This window comes from Apaloderma vittatum, unplaced genomic scaffold (assembly GCF_000703405.1).
Source record: "Apaloderma vittatum isolate BGI_N311 unplaced genomic scaffold, ASM70340v1 scaffold4927, whole genome shotgun sequence".
In the NCBI taxonomy this organism is placed as follows: domain Eukaryota; kingdom Metazoa; phylum Chordata; class Aves; order Trogoniformes; family Trogonidae; genus Apaloderma; species Apaloderma vittatum.
The window spans coordinates 66,632-89,155 of NW_009727756.1; the positions used below are offsets into that span (position 1 = coordinate 66,632).

Sequence of the window (22,524 nt, forward strand, 5' to 3'; positions counted from 1 at the left end):
CGGTTCAGCCGTGCCAAGGGGAGAGCGTGGCAGTGGGATTTAGCTGTTTGCCTGCTCTTTGCTGTCAGGCGGTGGGCGCCTTACAGGCAGAGTATCCCTGTCACAGAATGAGGGGGCTAAGGCAGCGACAGAGCATTGCAGGAACCGTAGGGACAGCCAGGTCTTCCCAGCTCCATCACAGCGCTCTGGGGGAAGCTTCTGCACAAGCAATAAGGACTAGTTAACTGGGCATGTGCAAGGGAAAGTGGTGTTTTCCAATTATAAAGAAACATGATTCATTAATAACGAAGATGCTGAGGGTGAGGCCTGAGCTCATCATTTGCTTTCACTCCCCTATTCTTCTTCTTCCTCTTGGTTAGGTGCCCTCCATTCATTTACATGTCCTTTCCCTTTTCCATCATTCACTCAGACATCTTAAGTGTAGAAAAAAAGCCTCTTTCACTAATAAGTCTTCATGTTTATAAATGCAGGTTTTTGTTCTCCGTTCCAATGTACTGCGTATGCATAAAGTTGACGTATAGGAAGGAAGTGAAATAATATGCATTCTGTTCAAATGGATTCCTCCAGTAGCAGTGCTATAAAAGTCAGATAACACTTCTCTGTTGCTCTGACACTTTAATCCTGTTTACTTGTGCATGTGCTATCTTATACACACACTGAACACTGGCAGCTATTTTCAGTTCAGTAGCACTGATAGACATTAATGAAAGTGAATTACACTTTTCTTTAAAAGTCCTTTTTCCAGACTTATCTTTTTTATGATTAGGGATGTTTGAATCTGTTTGGCAAATGAGAACTGGCTTAAATCTTTTGTCTTGCTGTCAAACTTAACACTTCTCTATGTTCAAGATCTTTAAAATTGATTTAATGATTAACCGAAATTTAGTCAAGTTTCTTTCTTGTTTGGAGCAATACTTCCTAGTGATAACTATCAGCTCTTGTGACCTTGGAGGCATTTGTACACAAAGACTTGGTTCTCTGGGAAAACTGAGTGCTGAGAGACAAAAAATGATCCAGCAAGTCAGAGGAGGAGCCTAGAACAGGGACACTTCTATGACAGTTCTACAACAATTCTGTGATTCTGTGACACTGTCTCTGAGCTGAGCAACAATGCCGGAAGGCCGTGTGGCCAGAACCTCACAAGTCCAGAGAAATGTGGGTGTCACTGTGCAGCAACAACCTGTGGTACTCAGGTGTATCTTTTAAATCTCCTCTCTCTTCTTTTGAACGGCTTTTTCCATTTCTCATACCTATTTACTGTTTTCCCCACTAATCCATGTCCATTTCTCTGGGACACCTGGCTGAAGTAGTGCAAAAAATCTGATGCACTCTTGTCTATTTTCTTTTGATTTTGGCCCACTGTGCTGGCAAGCCTAACCTACTGTCATTGTATTCAGCATCCAGCGACCTGAGATCGATATTAACAAAGTATCAGTCCTACATTGCACTATCAAGAGTCACTTTGCCTCCTTGAGAGAAGCAAAAACTCTTCTAGCGTAGAAAAAAACCCCAAACTTTTCTTGAAATCTTGTGTTGAGCTCTAAATTCTTAAACTCTTCTTTTCCAGAGTGCAGTAATATCATTTTATTACAGAGAATAGATACCCAGTGATTCCAGTTCATCGCTGAATGGGCACGGCTGAGGTTTTAGAGAGGCAACTATCCAATTCATAATTCTTCTGTTATAAGCGGTTATGGGCAGACATTGTGAGCATGTGAGCCACTTTCCCCTGGTGACTGCCTAGAGAGAAATTTCTTTCCTGCTTTTGTGGTTTGCCTTAGAAAAGCCTGGATCCATTTGCTCACTACTGCAGAGCTCCCCTCAGAGTGTGTACGATGACTTTTTGTGTCTCCTGACATTTCTATTAGGTCAGTCCCATTCATTCTTTTTCTTAGACTGTATTTCCTGGCTGCTTGTTGAGTGAGAAAAGATCACAGCAGTCTTGCTTTATTTTCTCAACATCCCCTTGACCTGCCAAGTCTCACACATTATCTAGTAGTGATAGAGTTTGTGTTCATGCTGAACAGAGCACAGCATTAACTGGCTTTCAAAAGAGTGAAGCAGAGGCAATCTCACAGCATCATGGACCAGTAAGACCAGCAGAGTTATTCAGTTTTTTCAGAGCATCTGTAGGCATAATTGCTAGACAGTGTTTTCTGTCTCTGTGGGTTCATGTGCATTAAAGAAAAGCCCAATTGTCCAGTTTTCCAGGAAGAGGCATTTCCTGTGACTTGGAGATTATTAAGACCAATAAATGAAAACAAATTTGTTTTCTGTTAACACTTTGTTGAGAGTATATTTTCATCCAGGTGATCCGTTTCTTTCTAGAGTTGGAGATATTTTTTTCTTCTTTTATATTTCCTAACAATTCCTGTTATTGACATGCATGCCAGTGGGGGTCAGCCCTATATTAAATTAGTGTGAATTACACAATACATTACATACAGAACAATGCAAGACTGATACAATATTGCAAGATCAAAGATCAGTGGAACTTCTATGCAAAATTTTGCCTTTGCAAATGACTGAATTCTTTAATTAGTTCCCTTTGCTGAGCAGATGAGAAAAAAAATCAAAAAACTCTCTGTTCCTGACCGTGTTACCCTTCAAAATAAAGTATAGGCAATGTTACTTTCTTCAATTTCTATGTTGTCACAATCCCGTTTAAAAGACATAACATAGCCCCGGTATTGAAAGTCTTGGCCCAGCAAAGGTTATATCCATTAATAACCTGCAAGAGTGTTTACTGATAACGTCTCCTTGATCATACACATCCACACCTTCAAAGCTCAAGGTGGGCATTAGAAACAAAATGCAGTGGTGTCTCCTCAGTGTATCCTGCAGCACCTTAAACATTTGAACTTTTTCAATATCAACACGTGTCTGAGATGCACTTATCTGCTGGATTCTTCTGAGCACTGTGGAACTTGAATTCTTGAAAGAGATTTGACGTCTTACACTTTCTCAGTGTATATGGTGTTTAAGTTACCATAAAACTTAAAATTTCAAGTCTTGATATAGCTTTATTTAGCACAGTCAAGATTATCTGAATTAATGAGAAAGAAAGGAACTAGACAAAATTGCTGATAGCGGGCAATAATGACATGGGGAGGTTGTAGCCCTTTGGAAGTCAGTGATTTTATCCCCACCTCACAGGTAGGGAAACAAACAGAGAAAGGGAAATAAGTCACCCAGCAATGTACCTGTAAATAGAACATTTTCTCCTAAGTCCCAGCCTGGTGTTTAATCAACAAGATTAGTGCCACTTCTGCTTGAATTTCAGAGAGCAGCTATGATTTCACATACAGGGCTCTTTCAGCTGAAGTAAGCACTATTATTATTATTACTCATAAGTAAAAAGTCCTTGTGTAAACATCCTTATGCTGGCTCAGAAGTGAGCAAGAATACGGAGGACCAGGGCATTCTCTGGAAAACTGTTATCTTGAAAGCAGGAAATTCTCTTCAGTTACTAACTGTTTGGTAATCCATCACTGAGCCTGGCTATGCAGATCTTCCTTCAGGTGGACAGTCCATGTGAGGAAATACTCTTTATGAGTAATAGCTAAGTATTTTCCTAATTTTTGAAACATCCTTACAACCTAATGTTTGCAGACCTGCATTGACTTTATTAACCAGTATTGGTCAAATACTTTATCTGACTTTATTACTCATACTCGTAGTGCTCAACTCATGACACTTTTATCAACACCAGTCACAATCATATTACTGCTGGCTCACAGCAATTGCAAGGACACACATTAACACCTTTTTTCACACCCTTGCCATGATACAAATGCATCCACAGTGATAGTCATAGCAATATGTTCAAGTCCTGAATAAGTGTGTCTTTTGGTTTTTAACTTGCTGGTTTGGTATCTTGGATTGATTGCTATGTTGGCAGATCCCAGTGTCTCCGATCCTTGCGGAGAAAACAGTTTTACGGATTAGATGAATTAGCAGTGTTTCAGGAATCAGTGCAGTAAAGTGTGTCCAAGATGCTTTCAGACTGTTAAAGGAGGTCAGATGGGATCTATACGCAATGACTGGTAGCACATCATCTGGAAAAGTGGTTCCACATTCTGCTCTTCCTAAGAGAGATCTCTGCTTTGTTTAAAGAACTTTCCACTTTTTTTCTTCCAAGTACATGATGAGATTTTCTTAATTCTGGCTTCAGATTCCTTTACTGGCTTGCTTTCTTTTTCATCTTTGATAACAAGCTTACTGGTCTCAATTAATCTTTTGTACTGCATATAGCTTGATGTTGATACTCATTGTCACATGGTAATGGTCACACAAGATCAGTTTTTTGCTTTGCCTGGTGTACTTGATAGACAATCCAATGAATTTTGCTTCAAGACTGCAATTTCCATGGGAGCAGAAGGAAAATTTTATGGTGCTTTATTAATAATAAGTTACTACTCATCTAGGACTTTCTATTTATTAAGATGGCTTATTCCTGCTATTTGAATCAACTCTTGCTCAGAGTGAATCTGACTTCATGATGCTTCCCAGCGTCATGAAACTTAAAATACCTGAGCTGGATCATTTGCCATTGAAACATTGATTTAATTCAGGGTCTTTTCATAAAATCATTAAACCAGAAGATTGCTAGGATCAACAAGCATCACAGCAAAATTGCAGCCTTCACAATGATTTGGGTAAATAAGGATGCTTCACTATCTGAGGATGATGACGTGCAAACAGTAGTGCGTATATGATTATGTAGGATTTAATGTGGCATTTGAATTCACACACTATTGAGGTCACACTGCCAACTTCTATTTCCCATTCTTCCTTCATTTAAGTGAATCTTTACTGTCTCTCACTAATTCCTAAGTTTAAGTAAACTTTTCACAGAATCACAGATGTTGGGGGTTGGAAGGGACCTCTAGAGATTGCCCAGTCCAGCCCCCCTGCCAGAGCAGGGTCACCCAGGGCAGCCCCACAGGAACGCGTCCAGGCGGGTTGGAAAGTCTCCAGAGCAGGAGACTCCACACCCTCTCTGGGCAGCCTGGGCCAGGGCTCCGGCACCCGCACAGGGAAAAAGTTTTTCCTAATATTTTTGTGGAGCGTCCTGTGTTCAAGCTTGTACCCATTGCCCCTTGTCCTGTCATTGGACATCCCAGAGCAGAGTCTGGCTCCGTGCTCCTGACACTCCCCCTTGACGTATTTCTAACCAGGAGTGAGGTCACCCCTCAGGCTCCTCTTCTCCAGCTGCAGAGCCCCAGCTCCTTCAGCCTTTCCTCCCCAGGGAGATGTTCCATCCCTCCATCATCCCTGGGGCTGCGCTGGACTCTCTCCAGCAGTTCCCTGTCCCTCTGGAGCTGAGGGGCCCACTTGAGCGGGCCATACCTTTGCACAAGATTGCAGATGTGGCCTCACCAGGGCAGAGCAGAGGGGCAGGAGGACATCTCTCCACCTACTGGCTACTCCCCTTCATGCAGGTGGAGATGAAACTGCAAATTGTAGTCTAAGAGCCATTAGAAAGGACTTCAGGGCCCTGGAACAGTCCTTGAGGGAATCTGGGGTTCAGGTTTTATTTTCATCCCTTCTCCCAGTTGTGGGAAGTGATATTGGGAGAATCAGGCAGATCCAATATATTAATATGTGTCTCCATGACTGGTGTCACCACCAAAACTTTGGGTTCTTCGACAATGGCCTACCCAGCCCCAGCTTGCTGGCCTCTAGCGGGAGTCATCTTTCCCAGAGAGGGAAGAGGGTCTTTGCCCAAGAGATTTCGGGGCTGATCGACAGGGCTTGAAATTAGTTGTGAAGAGGGAAGGGCGATAACCACATCAGGCTTGTCTGTGACAAGCTGTGGGGTGACACACCAGGGTTGAGGGACAGGGTGCTACTAAAAGCCTTCAGCTGGCTACTCTGTGGCGAGCTGGGGGAGCGGCAGCACAGCGAAACTCTTACAGAGATGCCCCAGGGGCTCCTGAAGCAGTAGGAGACTACGGGGAAATATTCACAGAACACCTCAAGAGATTTAAGGCGTCTTCCACGAAGAAGGTGACGCAGCTGACAGCCCAGCTGAAGTGCCCTTACACAAACACACGTAGCACGGGCAACAAACAGGAGGAGTTAGAAATCTTACCTGCCCTGACGTAGGTCCCTGCAGCAATGACCCGTGGGCACATTAATAGCTCGTTTAAGATTACCGTGGCTGTGCTGGCTCAGCCCACAAGCTGACAGGACAGGCTTTTTCTGACTTCAAAAAACCCCATAAAAGAGCTTTTTGTTCGCCCTTTTTGCTGCAGATCCCTTCCCCAGTGCAGTCTTACCTGCCTTGAAGTAGGTCCCCAAGGCATATAATTGTTCTCACCACATTTGTGATAGCCGCAGCCTTGTGTACATACTAACATTAATTACAGACTCTGGTTATTAAACATTTTACTAAACAAATTACAAAAGATTCAAAATTAAGACCGTAAAAAAAATATTAAAGGAATTTAACTGAACCTCTGGCTTGGGATACAAATAACTTGCATGCATCTTAGGCAAGTTTCTTGCTAGTTGGTATATACTCTTTAGTGTAGTATCAAGATCCTTGAAACTGTCATGTATGGATGAGTAAAGTTGCCACCAAAAATTCCAGAAGTTGCCTTCTGCCCTAGCCATTCTCGTTATAGGCTATGGTATCCCTGCCTTTTTGGTGTCAGGAGAAAACCGAGGGAGTAGCAGCAGTGAGCGTTCTGTCCTTGAAGGCTTGCACTGATTGATGGAGCATAACACTTTTCCCATTGAATCCTATAGATCCTAGATGAAATTTCATTAAGTCAAATATGTTAATTTTTACATGTTGTTTTTTTTACAAAGCAATCATTTCTGTAGGTAGCTTTTTATCTGAATCATACTTAGTTCAGATCCTAGTCCAAGTCCTTCTGCCAATGAAAAGCATAAGTTTGGGGGCTTTTTCACTTTTGGTCTCTCCTAATATTTCCACAGGAAAAATTCAAGGTCTTCAGCAAGTAAAAATGAGATGTGCATTTCATGAGTTTTATATTTTCAATAGCATGTAGTATGCTTCCCAGAGCTCCTAAGACCACTTGCCATCCTTGTGTTGAAAAATGTGCTTATGGGTGGATATTTTTCGGGTTTTTATGGAGAGGAACACCATGAGATCAACCCACTCTCCATCTCTGAACCTGCAGTCACTTGTACGCGCTGCTGGGTATGCAACTTTCATCTTTCACTATGGCCTGTGAGTTAAGCTCTTCAGACTACTGCCATGACCTGTTCTTCAGAGAATGCTTCTTCTAAACTTGTTTCTTTACTTTCTGTTTCATACCCACCATTTCTGATCTCTTCAAATCACGTCATTTGTAATGTCTTGTGGATAACAATGACCAGACAGTACTGCTAGCAGGAGTTACTCAAAATCCCACTGTGGAAAGAAAGGAAGGTTTCAGTGTAACAGCACAAAGCAAGTCAGCTACTTTTTGATAGCTACTGCTTCTAATAAATAACTCTTCATTCTTTTTATTTGATGCCATTATCATTCATCCAGTAATTTATTGGGACTTAGAACTCTTCAGTATTCCAGAGGCCTCGCTCTGCATTTTTGTGGACGTCACAAATATTCAAAAGTAGTGTGCTATCCATGTTCAACACTGCAAAGTTACCTGAGAAGGTTATGGCTATACTCTTCTTTCTATGCTCTATGGCTATACTCTTCTTTCTATCTGAGAAATCTGAATTTAGTATGAGCCATTAAATCATGCATAACGTTGGAGGTTTCAGTTCTCCAGTCTGACTTCCAGCAGGCCAAATCGAATGGATTATTGGACAATATTTTAATCAATATGCAACTAACGACTGTGATCCCTGATTTAAGTGTTTAATCTGTCACACTTTGTGCTATTCTGTAAGGTACCTCCTTGTAAATTTGTACAAGCAACTTTTACAAAAAGGTTTGGTTTTATCTAAACCTTCCCAGACATTTGAGAAAAAAAAATGGAGAAGGGTTGTGAGCGAAACTGGAAATGCGTACATATGCATTGTGGGGAAGCTGAATTTGGAATAAGTGTTGATATGTCTTCTGTTTGGGCAGTCCTCTCCTGCCATTATTTGTTACCAGGAAGTCTGTGTGGGTCATTTGTGCTTTTACATCTCTTACACTGTGAGGCATTTTCTAAGCAGCAGCCTTATTTTCAGTATGTCTGCCAGGCTAATGTTATCTTTGTTTTAACTGGCTGCCTTTCAGAGCTTGTGAAAAGATTCTTGGAGTTCCTTTCTCTGTTGTTTTCTTGCAAAGTGGCCTTGTCAATAGATGTTCGGCTTCTTATTCAATGCTTTTTTCTCTCTTTCAGTTTTGATTATTGCTTGCTTTTCCATAACGAATTTATTGTACAACTGAGTTTAAAATGTTGGGAATACGTATTAGAGGTTTTCATGTACAATTCAGTGGAGCACTGGAAATTAAAAAGGATTTTTTTTTCAGTTCATAAATTGTTTACCAGAAATAAAAATAATACATTTCAATATCATGTGAAAAATAGTTTTAAAGCACACTTGGTATTATTATTGAGTAGCATACTGCAAATAATCAAAATTCAAAATCTGTAATTTAACTGGACTTTTTAATCATAGGTCTGATTTTGTATCAATTTCTTATCTAAATAACCACAGAATTTAAATCAGACTTCCCGTGACTTATCAAAGCTTAGATGGAGGCTGAATGTAAAAGAACACGCTAAAATAACAGTGCCATAGTTCTTTGCTTTTGCAGCATCCTTTATCAGTAAATCTAAAATTGCATTATTAAGTAGGTTAGTTGCAAACTGAGGTAAAGAGAGATGGATTGGATTATCCAGGTTTTATCAATAAGTAAATTGATAAAATTGGTGGTTCTATCAGTAGGTAGACAGGGAGTAGAGAAAGGGTCCGTGGAGCTCCAGGCGGGGGATCTGCCTGCCGAACAACACTGTCTCATCTCCTTTTGTCCCAGATAACTGAAGGATTTGATTTGGGTGAAACAATGAGACCCAGACTCCCAACTCTTATTCACCAGCTTTGTTTTTGCACGTTTCTTCACCTGGGCTGCATGGAACCCATCCCAGCTGATCCTCCTCACAGTCCCTGTTACTCAGCCTTTGGGGTTAGACTACTCACTGTACAGCCTGAAGATTTCCTGGTATCGACACGATGACTGTGTTTTCATCATCTTGGTGGGGGCATATCTGATAACTGCCTAATTCCAGGACTATGATTTCACTGCCTGCAATTTTCCACTGAGGTGCTGTGCAGCTGTACCTTGTTCCAGTGGAGTCTGAAAGCTTTCGACTCACTACTGGGTGAAACTACTGTGAAAAGAATAAGATTAATGTCAGCAGCTAGGAAGTTTATCGTGATGACACTGCATAGGCTCACGCAGGATGTTTACCAGAGCAACAGTTGCCAAGCAGATAAAGTATGTTTGGAAGGTGCATTAGCCGCAACTGCTGAGGAATGAAACGTATTTCTTGTACTTACTTGCATTGGAGTGACTCTATGAATGCTTGATTCATTAATAGTGCCACTCCCACTTCTTGAAATTAGGAGCCAGGGAAGCTAAGAGATTAAGAGTCCGTAGATTTTTGCCCAGACACAGAGAAGACAACGACCTTGGTGGCGAGCGTGCAGATTTGTTAATACCAATTTAGGAGGAAGTCAGCAGCTTGAGCTTTGTTCCACATCCCGTTTCTAGTGTGCATTTGCTGAAGTAATGCAGAAATGTAAGCAATACCTACTGGCATTTGGTGGAGAAGGGACATCCTCCCACTGCAGTGTATCCTGCTGTGGCTACTCTCTACATCCCCACCCGCGGATCTGTTCCCATCTTAGAGATCCACTTGAGCCCGCTTGGATCACAGGGTTAGCGTGGATGTGTCATGACTTTTTACGTAGTTAGCAGCACAGAGGAGAGTGAGGAAGCTGCTATTTTATTTGCCTTTTCAGCCCAAATTACTAGGTACCCAAATATAGCTGGGTGGTAGGAACAGTTTGGGCACCACTTCAAAGAACGGTCTGATTTTATACCTTTGGATCTATAGAGAAATGTCTTCACTTTCTTGTCACCACACCCAACTACTAAGCATGTGTTGTCTCTATTTTTAGCAGGCACTAATTGCAATGTGCAAGTAAATTACTTTTAAAGTGTTTTCCTGGAGTTTTCTACTTTTGAAAAGCCAGGTGTGCAGAGATTCTTTTTTTCCCTGAATACTAGCCATCTATTAGGGATGTAACTATTGGGTTTTTTCTCTCCCACGAAAGTTTTCAAGGCTTAGAACATTTTCCTATGCCAGACTGAAACAAAAATATGAAAACTTAAAAAATTCTGCAGGGAAATTTCAAACTGGATTCTTTAAACCATCTGCTAGTCCTACAACCATGTAAGCATTTGAACATAACCATGTTAATTTTTTTTTAGATTTACTTTGTGCAAACTAATGAAATTTCAAACTGAAAGGCAGTTTCAAACTGAAAACCAAACCCCTTGTTTTGCTTGATTTAAGTGTCCACAAGGGACACACTGAAGACTGAAAATATGGCTTATTCCCACCGAATGTGGAAATGTATTTCCTATAAATCATTTCAGGTTGCACAGCCTGGCGATGCTGCAAGCAAAGTATTTTTCATCTCACAACTCCCAAGGGTCTGAGAAGACTTGCTTTCAGGGTCACTGTTTGGAGAAGCCTCACTTACAGTGTAAGAGGCTAATTTCCAGGTTTGTTTCTCTGCTTTCTGTAGAGTGGCCGTCAGAGCAAGAATATCATAACTGAGAGAGCAGAAAAACATCACCCGGCCACATGAAATGACGATACATATTGCTTGGTCCTTGGTGCTTTTTTTGTCGTGATGGCAAAGGAGCGAAGCCTCGTAAGCACACGCTTGCGTAACTCGTGTGGATCCTGCAGAGTTTGACTTCCAAATTTTGATCAGTGTGTAATCATCCCAGTTTAGAATTTGAATTTCCCAATACAGCTTTCATTTCTCCATCAAGCCCTGAGGGATTCAGATATAGGTGTGTTTTAATGATGTCGACACGTGTCTATTAGAAACTGCAGCTGGGATTAATGAATCATTTTACTTACCCTATCAAACAGCTATCCAGTGGTTTTCATCACTACTGACCTGGGCTTTAGTCCAACTTCTGATGTAAAGGTGGAAGCCTCTGTATCCTATTACGGTTGTCTGGGCTGTGAATTGCTTTAGTGGGTGGCTTTAGCTTCTACAGAGATGGTGGAATACTCAGCAAATAAAGAGGCCACCTGGGCCCCTGGATATCGTAGTGTGTTAGGTAATCACTGAATGACATTTTTGTACATTCAAGTTCTCCCAGATGTCAAAATGATGGTTATTGGGCTAAAATGTCTTGAAACCTGAAATGTTTGATGAATCAGTCCTATATGAAATTTTGTATTCAGAGGGCATTTCCTCTAGTCAGAAGTGAAACATGCGTTCTTATTTATCGGTGAAGTAGCTTTCCTGAGAAACATTCTTTTAAAAAAAAACAACAGGCATCAGCTGGAAACGGGTCTGAACTGAGAGCTGAGATCTGAACTGTCCAGACATCCTCAGATCTTAGGGCTCATGTGGCCCGATTTCAAGATTTGCCTGGCTACAAACCGTAGTTCCTAGGGCTCTCTTTTAAACAGATGTTAATCGGTGTCCAGTGTGTCGCTTTTCTCTACTTCCTTACTAGCATGCATTAAAGCCGGTGCTAATATTCAAAACGTAGATATCAGTGCTAAGCTAATGGTTGTTCCTGTTCACAGGTGTCAGTACAAGATTAAAAAATCTGTGATTATAAGGAAAAGTTTACCGATGCAACCCATGCTGAAAGCCTGAAATCTGTCTAATAGATTTATAACAAATTTCTTACAATAAATGTAAAAGCTATATTCTCTTAAAGGAAACAGAATGAAAACTATCTGCTCTGTCAAACCCCTAGTTCTGTCCCTATTTTCAGCCTCAATTTATCACATCCTGGTGACATATCAATCATCTTGAACCACAAACCAAAAAGGAAAATCACCATGAGAACATCACACTAACATTTCCTGGTTGCCATGAAATGCAGACGGTGGTTTTACCAAGAAGTCTGTTTGCAACTTTGTGCCTAAGTATTCCTCTAGAGGTTTTCATTTAAGGTGGGGGCACATCTTCCGTCTCCGTTACATTGTTGTGTCTCTGCAGTTGTTAAAATAACTATTTTTTGAAAAATAGAAGACAGCATTCACCTTGAGAATGAAACCTCTAGGTACTGTCTTGAAAACAATGAAAAGCAGGGAGCAGTGCATGAAACATCTATAAAGTGGGTCAAAAATCTTTATGGAAAATTGACTCAAATGGGAAGAGTTTGTGTGAGTCAATGTGACTTCTGTGTGTAAGCATTGCAGAACCAGGGTGGAAGTGGAGATTGCACCTGGCTCCTTGCTCTGACAGCTTCTGACAAGCCTCTCTCCTTAATAACCAGGGTGTAACTCACACTTTCATGGAGGGACGATGCTCTTTAGTTTCTCACAGCTGATTCTATCACATCAGTGGGCTCCAGCTAGCAAATTATCTGTCCAACTGGAGCTAGTGATTTTTGCCGAAGAGTATTAATTGAGCCTGGTTTAGATACCTGAATGGCAGAGAAGGGCTTGCATGTATGAGGTGCTCCTCTCCCACAGGCTTTGTGTGTACTGGTTGCTCAGGGTTCGCAGCCTGAGGGCCAGAAAATAAATTGTACAATGCAACTATGGCACCTAATTTTTATTTATTTTATTTTATTTTGTTTTGTTTTGTTTTGTTTTTTATTTTAATTTATTTATTTATTTAGTATTTTTATCCTCATAGTGCTTACCATTGAATGTTACTTCTATGTGTAAGCCTTGACAATATTAGTAATTTAAAATCCATCTAAAACATCCTTTAACATTACCAGAGTACATATTGGAACTCTGACATACGTTCGCAGTAAGATCTTTGTGTGTGAATGTGAACTCAGCCATAGGAGGGAAATACTGCCCAAATGAATGAACAAGCTGAATAAGAAGAGTTTAAAGATTGTCTGACAGGAAGTATTTAATGGCAAAATGTTGTTCTAGTTCAGAATATCTGTGCAGCTCACTTGGGTCCTGTCGCAGGTCAATCATGCAACCTCGAACCAACACAAGCCTTCTGCAAGGGATCACAATGAGATAATTAAGGAATCTTACGAGCATAAAGGCTCTGATTAATCACCGTTTCATCTTAAAGACAAATCTGTCATGAATGAAATATTTTTTTCAAATGCATTCAAATATTCAGTTAGTTTGGCAGTAATGTGGCTTCCAAGACTTTCACAATATATTTGCATCTTCTGTGTGTTATTGTTAACACTGTTAGAAGTGCTAGATACCTCACAAAAACATGTCGTGTTGCTGTTTTTGGAAAGGCTGAAGATTTGGCTTGTGTCTCAGCCCAAACGAGGGAAGTATGAAGAAGGTAACTGAAAAGAATCGCATTCCTTCTGAATGGATCAGTAGCTGCTACTTGTTGTTGGATTGTGTTCAAAGTACTGCACTCGAAAACAAATCCTTTCCAAGTATTCAGTGAAGCAATAAGTCCAACAATTTGTAATTCCTTTTTTCCCCTTTCTTTTGATAACAGAATTCAATGTGAGTTGCAGATATGGAGGAGTTTTTCATGTTGAGAAAAATGGTCGCTATAGTCTCACACGATCTGAAGCAGTTGAACTCTGCAAAGCCCTCAACAGTACCTTGTCAACACTAGAGCAGTTGAAGAAAGCTCATGAGCTTGGATTTGAAACTTGCAGGTAAAGAAATTATTGAAAAAAATGATAACATATTTTAGCAAGTCCATTCATCCATGCTGTAGTGTCATAAATGCAGTTGACTTCATACAGCTGTTAATTAGGTGGCCACATCAGTCCTCAAGTAAGTTATATTCTGCGATGGACAAAACATCTTTGTGGACTTGTGCGTTTGCTCCAAGTCTGACAGTAAATGTCTTGACTGCATATACTGTTTGCCAATTATCTTTAAAACATCATAACCTCTTACAGATAAAATCTGAAGATAACAAAAGACTGACAGTATAATAAACTAATTAGGAAGAGATAATAATAAACTAATTAGGAAGAGTTCAGATTGTACTATATGACGGACTAACTGGTTAGAGAGTATATGAAAAGGATTTACATTTTTTGATGATTTGATGTAAGGTCAAAGCGTGAGCATGATATACAGAACAGGGAACTCTGTACTGTATATCGTGTGAATAAGATGAATCAACAGTCCGTAAAAGAAGTAGGTGATTAATGGATTATAAAGTGTCAACATCATGGGCTCAGTTGGAAGTGAGAGTCAGTAGTTTATAATTCCACCTACGAGAGTTTCAGAATTACAAGTATCTGCACATCAGATATGCAATTGGAATGGGGCTTGCAAATTAAAAACTGCAAAGCTATGAAATTTACTGCTCCCTGATAAATCATACCTCTCAAGAAGTAAAACAAAACCCAAAGCAAACCCCAGTAATCATTTCCATTTTATCACACCTCCCAGCTAAATACATTGGAATTAATGATGTGTTTCCATATTGCAAAACAGTAACAATGCATTGTGCATTATATAGCTCTGGTAACCAGAGTCTTAACTGAAATATATGAGCTCTGTATGTGACAGCTGCATTGTTTGACTGAAAGACACAGTTAGAATTTGTGGCTGAGTGAGTGTTCTACCTGAATATTTTACTAAGCTGACAGCTTTTGCACAAAGTGATGTCTAACAACCATTCTCTGACTTTGCTCAGATACTACAAACTCTCACCATAAATATGAGAAAGGAATACCCTTCCTATACAAAAAAAAAGCATTAATAAACACATGCACTTTTAAAAAATAAGATTAAAAAAATGTCTTCTTCATGCTTGAGGTATCCAGAATGTTTATGCCATCTGCTATGGTATGTAATACGGTGTATTTTCCTCTTCACAGGTATGGCTTTGTAGTGGGGCATATTGTTATCCCACGAATCAATCCCTACCATCTTTGTGCAGCAAATCATACTGGCATTTACATGCTTTCATCAAACACAACTGGCCGGTATGATGCATACTGTTACAATGCAACAGGTACGTCCATGCGTTTATGACGTTTTTTAGACGTAGATTAACTTGCAATGACGTGTGTAATCTCCTGTTTAAGGTACTGCGCTTCCATACTAAGTATCACAGGGTCTTCAGCTAAGAAGAAACTCGGTTTGTCAGTCTCTAGAAGTGTATCTGTAATGCCAGCAGTGAATTCTTTAATGTTTGTGATTATGTGCAATTCATATGGGTCCACATGTGATTTTTTTTCTCAATTTTATCGTATTAATATTTTCTATTTTCCTTCTTTTACAGAAACAAGGGACCAAGCGTGTGATCCAATTGAAAAACTAGATATTTCTTTCCTCGGGAATCAGAGTGAAATAGGTACTGTGTTGTTTAGAAATGTTTGCCATTTGTTTTTAGGATCTGGTTTGTTTTTTTATACAAAAACAATTGCTTATACTAACAATCAAGAGAAACATCAGAAAAAAAGAAGTCAAGAGGTGTTCAACAGCAATTAAAGCAATTAGTCACTTCTCTTCCCCTGAATCCTACGGAGCTTAGCTGTTCTCAAGGTGCTACCAAACATTTTTTATATAGATATTTGACATTTTATAGCACCTAGGAGCTGCTCATGTTTCTTTGACACATAGGACTTTGCTTAAGACCTTTCTACATCTCATCTGAGCTACAGGCTAGAAAAACAGACGAAAGTGGAAGAAAATACTCATAATTAATTCTAAAATTGTGATTGACTTTACAGAGGCCAAGATTTCATGTTCCGAATCAAACTGTCTGATCAACATATCAAAATATTTAATACAGAGTAGACCCTCTATCTTTGACAAGTATATGCATTAGACACAGTGATGTGTGATCTAGCAGATAGGACGGCAAAAATGGGAGAACTGGTATTAATCCACAACTGTTTATTTTTATTTTTTTTAATAGAACTTAAAACTGGTTAGCATTAGTGAAATATAGCCGTGTAGCTCCTTGATACTATCAGCTGCTTAATTTGCTCTTTCTAACAGTCATTGACAACGCAGATGGCTCACGTTACAACGCGGATGGCACACGCCATGGCGGAGAGTCCTCGACCTCAGGCGCGGAGGAGGAAAATGTAGGCAGTGGGTTGACACATGACACAACTCCCATGGACGCCTCCATCAGAAGATCCAGCCCCTCGTATTATGGAAGTGCTACTCCGGCCTCACAGCTGCCAGATCACTCTTCTGGAGGGGGTGAAAAAGAATATCCTACAAAAGATTTTGGTAAGGACACTAAGTTGTGGCTCTACCCCCTTTAAAACAGCTGAGTGGAAGGTTATGTTGCTAGGTAAAGGATATCATGAGGGAATGAGAAGCACCGTCTCTAACTTGTGTCCTGGTGAAGGAAAAGAATGTGTGTCTTTGAAGGAAAACAGAACCATTCTGAATTTCAAGGGATGTTTTTCACTGGGCGGGAGGACAAAGCAGCCATACACCAGTATAGTTTCCCCACAGGAAAATATCTATTCTGAACGTACCCCCAGGATGTTGAGAATAGGTACTTGTAAGAATTTGCTTTTGATCTTATTACAATATTGATTTCACTAAGGGCTCAAAATCATGTCTAGCAGTGAACACAGAGTTCACAGAGGGGCTTTTTTTAGGACAACTTACTACAGCGTATTACTGAATGCACAGAGATATAAAAATGTCAAATAAAAGTGCTATTAATAACTTCTTCCTTTAGGTAGTAAACCCAAATTCTATTTGCATGAAGCCCTACCAAATACAAATGCCATACTCTTTTCTAGGGCGTTCTGCGGGATGGAAAATTAGTGAACTAGAGCAATTTGACTGTGCCTTGCTTTTTTTGTGCAAGTGACATGTATTTTATTTCATCTTTTATGTTGCTTTCAGCAATTTGACTGCGCCTTGCTTTTTTTTTGTGCAAGTGGCATGTATTTTATTTCATCTTTTATGTTGCTTTACGTACCCCCAGGATGTTGAGAATAGGTACTTGTAAGAATTTGCTTTTGATCTTATTACAATATTGATTTCACTAAGGGCTCAAAATCATGTCTAGCAGTGAACACAGAGTTCACAGAGGGGCTTTTTTTAGGACAACTTACTACAGCGTATTACTGAATGCACAGAGATATAAAAATGTCAAATAAAAGTGCTATTAATAACTTCTTCCTTTAGGTAGTAAACCCAAATTCTATTTGCATGAAGCCCTACCAAATACAAATGCCATACTCTTTTCTAGGGCGTTCTGCGGGATGGAAAATTAGTGAACTAGAGCAATTTGACTGTGCCTTGCTTTTTTTGTGCAAGTGACATGTATTTTATTTCATCTTTTATGTTGCTTTTGTGGCTAAAATTACCAGACCTCTGAAACGCTATCTCCCATTGAATCTCTAAGTACAGTAAATTTACTATGTGACCTCTGACTGCAAGCTTTTTACCAAACCACCAATAGCTTCCCAGTCAAGGATACCAGTAATCTGCACTGCAGTACGTATGCCCCCTGAAATATCCTTACTATGTTAGCATCTTTGGGATTGAGTTATGTGAAGAACTTAATCCATAACTTCCATAGTGAAACAACAAATGAAGGAATGAAGCTTGCAGTATAGCGTAATTGAAGTAGTTACCCGTTGCAACTCAGCTAATGTAACGATTCATCCATCACCGTGCAGATTACAGAGTTTCTTCTCTATCACCTGACGTCTCCTCGGTGGCAGCAGTTGATGATTACACTGAAAAAGACGATGGACAGTATCCTGCCAGTACTAGTAAGTTTTATGTGTTATAATAGCTATATCAAACACAGATTGCATTAAAACTGCTTTCTTCTTCTAGCAGGGCATTCTGGTAAGTGGTGAAGTATACATCATCTCCAATTTTGAAAAGACATTCAAAGACAGTACTTTCCAGACTGTTTAAGCTGGGAATAAACTTCACTCTCCTGGGACAAGGGGAGCAAAACCATTTATTGTATGTTTACTTCGATGCTTATATATGAGTTCAGAAAGATTGTTGTTTTGTGCTTCCCACTGCTTTTTTACCACACTTCTTTGCCCTGTGAGGCAACAATCAATTATCATTTGAAGCCAATTTATTTCCAAGGTAGAAAAGGACATTTTTGACAATTTGTGATGAAAGCATCTATGATTCTAACATGGTGATGGTTGTGAATGTGGCTCAACACCATGGCTTCACTCAGCAAAGCAATGCTTTAAGTGGCAGTTCCAATTGCCAGGCCACTTGTGCACTGCAAAAACTGCTTTCGTCCTTGTTGCCGGCAACACACGAGAGAAAATTGGTGCCTATAGTGGCTCCACTGGCTTCGAGGGCTCCAAAGAACCATTTTCTCTGTTTTGTCCTTATGTATCTTTAATGAGTATGAAAAACTGCTGGTGAAGTTATTATCAAATAAGTTTTTTGAAGTCAGCTTACACGTTTTAACATGGAATGGTAAGTATATTCACTCTAGTTCTTAGTTTAGAGCGATAAAGATCTTTGCCCTAGAAAATAAAGTGAACCTAAAGGAAGATCATTTTAATTACACATAGAAGATCTACGGAGGCATGTTGTAGTAAAGATTGAGCTGATAGAAATGAAAACTTCTTCCTATTCCCCACCATGGAAGGCTGTGATAGTGAAGAATTTTTCTTAATTGCTTGTTGGTTGTGGATAGATGGTCAAACGGTCTATGTGACGTAGATGGATGGTGCCCTTGTTACTGTCTTTAGAAATCACAGGATCTGTCCTTTAGTAAGAACGATTGCATGTCTTACAAAGTTAGTAAAAGCTTTACTAAAAGACACTAATCAGTCAACTAAGCATCTTGTCTCAGAGGATATGAAGGTTAGTAATAGCTTATAAATATGTAGATGGAAAAAAGAAATATCAGGCTGATTTTTTCCCCCTAGACCTTGAAAACAAGTGAAGTGTTTTCTGGTGTTTGTTTCAAGTGAAAGGTTTTGCCACAGAGTTCTGCCCCCTTTGCCCATGGAACCCCACGGGGTAACAGTGGGGAGTGTGGTTGACTCTGGTGGTGGGTTTTGCTTCATATTTATTTGATTTTGCATGAGTGTGGGACTTGGTGACTCCTTCTACAGATGTTGCAATGTGCCCATTGCAAAAACTTGTGCCTCATTTCTAGGCAGGAAAGCTTTTGGTTTTCCTTTCACTACTTGATTATCAAATGTATCAATCCTAAATCGGTATGTCTCTTCCTACTGCAAACAGTTCTCTCTCTCAGGCATGACTCCTTTCCAGAGGTATTTAAGATTTCAAAACATAAAAATAGCTATAAATCTATGTAATAAAATTTGTCGATACTGATACATGTGTATCACAGAAGCGATAGCATTGGCATGATTGTTTATTGGTTTAGCATTGATAGATTGATTCTCTGGAAAAAAAAAAGATTATGAAAGTACTGCACCTGAGCTATCCTGACAGCTTTTGTCACAGTTCCATCCCAAAGCTCCAAATCTGAGACCGCCTGGGTTGTGATGGTCTGTTGCTCAGAGATTTTAAATGCTCAGGTTTCCCATTTTCTGACACTAGTGTCAGAGAAGTAAAATTAGTACTAAGTTTAGGGAGCAGTCACTGACTGTGAGAAGAAAGGATACTTATTCAGTCAAGGACAGCTTTTCAGAAAGACAAAATCTATTAGGTCGCTGCCAAAATAGCTACACCTTGAAAAAGGGCAGTTCTGAGTTTAAGTCCGTATACCTTGTAGAGTTTGCAGTTTATAGAGAGGCAAAGCATAACTACTGCCGGCTGAAGAACGTCAGTTTATCTTCTTTAATCATTAGAACTTTGATTCATAGCTTTTGTAATGATTTCAGATATTGCACAAAAGATTATCGAAACTAGTGTCTTTGACACTCAAAATATATTTCTAAATTAGTTGTTTAAAGATTTTTTTTCTGAATGAAAGAGTGCACGATATCTTTTCTTCATCATGGTAAGATGGTCTAAATGCTGATAACAATATTGCCTGTGAGGAACTGCCAGAATAAAAGCATTTTCAGAAAAATATTTTCAAGTACATTTTGCCTTTTTTTTTTGGTGAATATATGTACAACTTGAAACGTAGCTCTTCTTGCAAACTCTGCTTCTCAGTTTGTTGGTGAATAGCTTTGCAGAGGGAAAGGTTGAACTATCAGCTGGCTTGCTTGAGGGGTTGCAGTTTCTATGGTGTGCCTGCTTCTTGTAGCTTCGAATGCTTTTTGTCAAAATACTGGGATGTGTTTCACATACAGTACCTATTTTGATCTGTCACACCTAAAAATGCTGTGCAGAATTCATTGACTTTACTGGACTTTCAGAGCTGGTAATGCGATCCTATACTTCAGTAAAATGTTTCAAACTTCCCTTACACTAAAAGCACTGGACATTTTCGCTGTTTGAGGAATGTAATGATACTACGGGTTCATACATTCGCCTTGCGCTCACATCCGTCTCAGTGGCATGAGCATGCTCAGGGAGTTGGTGCTGGTGGACTTGACTTTGCTGGAGGAAAAGGTGCTTCTCAAGAAATAATTACAAGATCTTGGTTGAAAGAACCATGTCCTAACAGCTCCAGGACCTCATCGTGGCAGCTCGGAGAAAGCCACCACCCAAGATTGGTGGAATCCGTTCTCAAACCACTGGTGGTATCTTGGAGAGAAGAGGCAAGAACCTACGCGAGGAACCAAGGGTAAAGAATGTCACGCTGAGAGGGTGCTTTGATTGGGAGCCGAATACCCAGAGCCCCAGGGCAGCAAGCTTCAGAAGCCTTAAGTGGAGGGAGGTTGCACGTGTGGTCTATGTCAGTGGTTTCTGTTACTGTGTGTTTGAAGTGGGAAAAGCAAAGTCTTGGTCTATCTCTTACTGGCTGTGCGTTGGGTAGAGACAGGTCAGTTGTCCACATTGCTCATGCGCTGCAGAGGTGCTCTGTGTCTCTGAAAGGGATGGATGGATATGTGAGTCATTTGGTAGAGGATGTGTTTGGTTGGTTGGGGTTTGGGGGTTTTCTGTGTGGTTTTTTTTTTTGTTTGGGTTTTTTATTCTTGTTCAGAGGCAATTTAGAAGTGTTCCAATGAGAAGGATTTCTGGGGGAAAGGAAGAAAACATTTTCAAGCCAGTACACTGTGCTTACTCTGCTAGAAGAGGACAGTGTGGGTAGTGCTGGAGGCCTACACAGGGCAATGGAATGTAGCTAAGAGCCATGGTGGGGCAGCTTCAGCACGGCCGTGGCAGACTGATGAATCCCTTGTGGGTAGAAGAACCAGGAGGAGATACGGGCTGTGGAAAGCACGGTGCTGTGCACTTTCCTCTGTGATGCTAAGGCTATGTGTCAGGGAGACAGGAGAGCATACCTGCCATCAGCAGAAGACCTTGTGGGTTAGGGCTTCATGGCAGATTTAACGTCACTGCAGCAGATGTGACCTCAAGTGGCAACGGTTCAGATGACGAAGACTCTTCAGAGGACACCCTTTACCCAACAGTGTTTCCAGGCTGGGACGGCAGTGTGGTCAAGGACGAGTATGCTCCAAGTACTAGTAAGGAACTTCCTTTCTTTTTGGATGGGTTCTTTCTTCTTTTCCCTGCCCTGCCTGGTGTTCCTTCTTATTTGCCACACATTTACTGTGTGAAATTTGGATGCTCTCCCGATCAGCTCTTACTTCTACAGAGGTTATAATGTCTCCTTTTTTTGTATTTTAATTTATTTTAATTTGAGCACTTCTTCATATGACTTTTGCCTGTGCACTTATTTACTCGGTAGTGTTTTTAAATTACTGTTTCTGAGTTTGTTGGTTTGAGGGTTTTTTTCCTGAAAAGAGTTGGAGTGCTTAGGGTTTTTTTCAGCAGTGGTCTGAACAAGCAATCTTGCTTTGGGATTTTCTATTCCTTAGCCTGAGTTTTGGGTATTTCTGGTGTTAGTTTATCTGCCTTTGAGACTCTGCATTGGTGACTTATTCTACATGGTCTATTGCATTCCATCTACCTTCTACGGCCTAGTGGTGTCTGCATGCTCCATCGGTGAAAGCGTATACGTGTCTGATCATGGACTCTTGTGGAAGTTTTATTTTATCTGCTCAATTGTATTACAACTTTCTTGACTAATGTTGGCTTCCGGGTGGCTCTCAGGGTGCTTTAGTCTTTTTGCTGACCACAGCTTTTGAGCTCAGTGGTGGATGTTCTGACATGAATCTGAATACTTCTTGAATGCTTAGCAAGCATGTTTTACATGTATTCAGACATCTGCTGTATTCTTTAGGTCCAGCATTACTCTTCAAGCCTGAGTTTGAATGTTGTAATAGTGTTGTACTACTTCTGCTATACATTATTCTTCTATTGTTTGTTTTCCACGTTCCTCTTGGGAAGCTACACATCCATCCAATGGAAAGGAAAGAACAACTGGTTTGTTGCAAAGAGGTTTGCTAAGAAGGGTAGAGAGACTAAACTTAAG

At 40.2% G+C, this 22,524-nt stretch overlaps 1 protein-coding gene across 1 annotated transcript in view; it reads left to right on the forward strand.

Moving 5' to 3' along the window:
- CD44 (CD44 molecule (Indian blood group)) overlaps positions 1-22,524 on the forward strand; it is a 37,800-nt gene that overhangs the window by 6,008 nt on the left and 9,268 nt on the right. Inside the window, exons 2-6 of the mRNA XM_009873794.1 lie at positions 13,621-13,786; positions 14,969-15,105; positions 15,376-15,447; positions 16,098-16,337; positions 17,753-17,848. Coding sequence (XP_009872096.1) covers positions 13,621-13,786; positions 14,969-15,105; positions 15,376-15,447; positions 16,098-16,337; positions 17,753-17,848 — 711 coding nt within the window. The remainder of the gene's footprint in view (positions 1-13,620; positions 13,787-14,968; positions 15,106-15,375; positions 15,448-16,097; positions 16,338-17,752; positions 17,849-22,524) is intronic.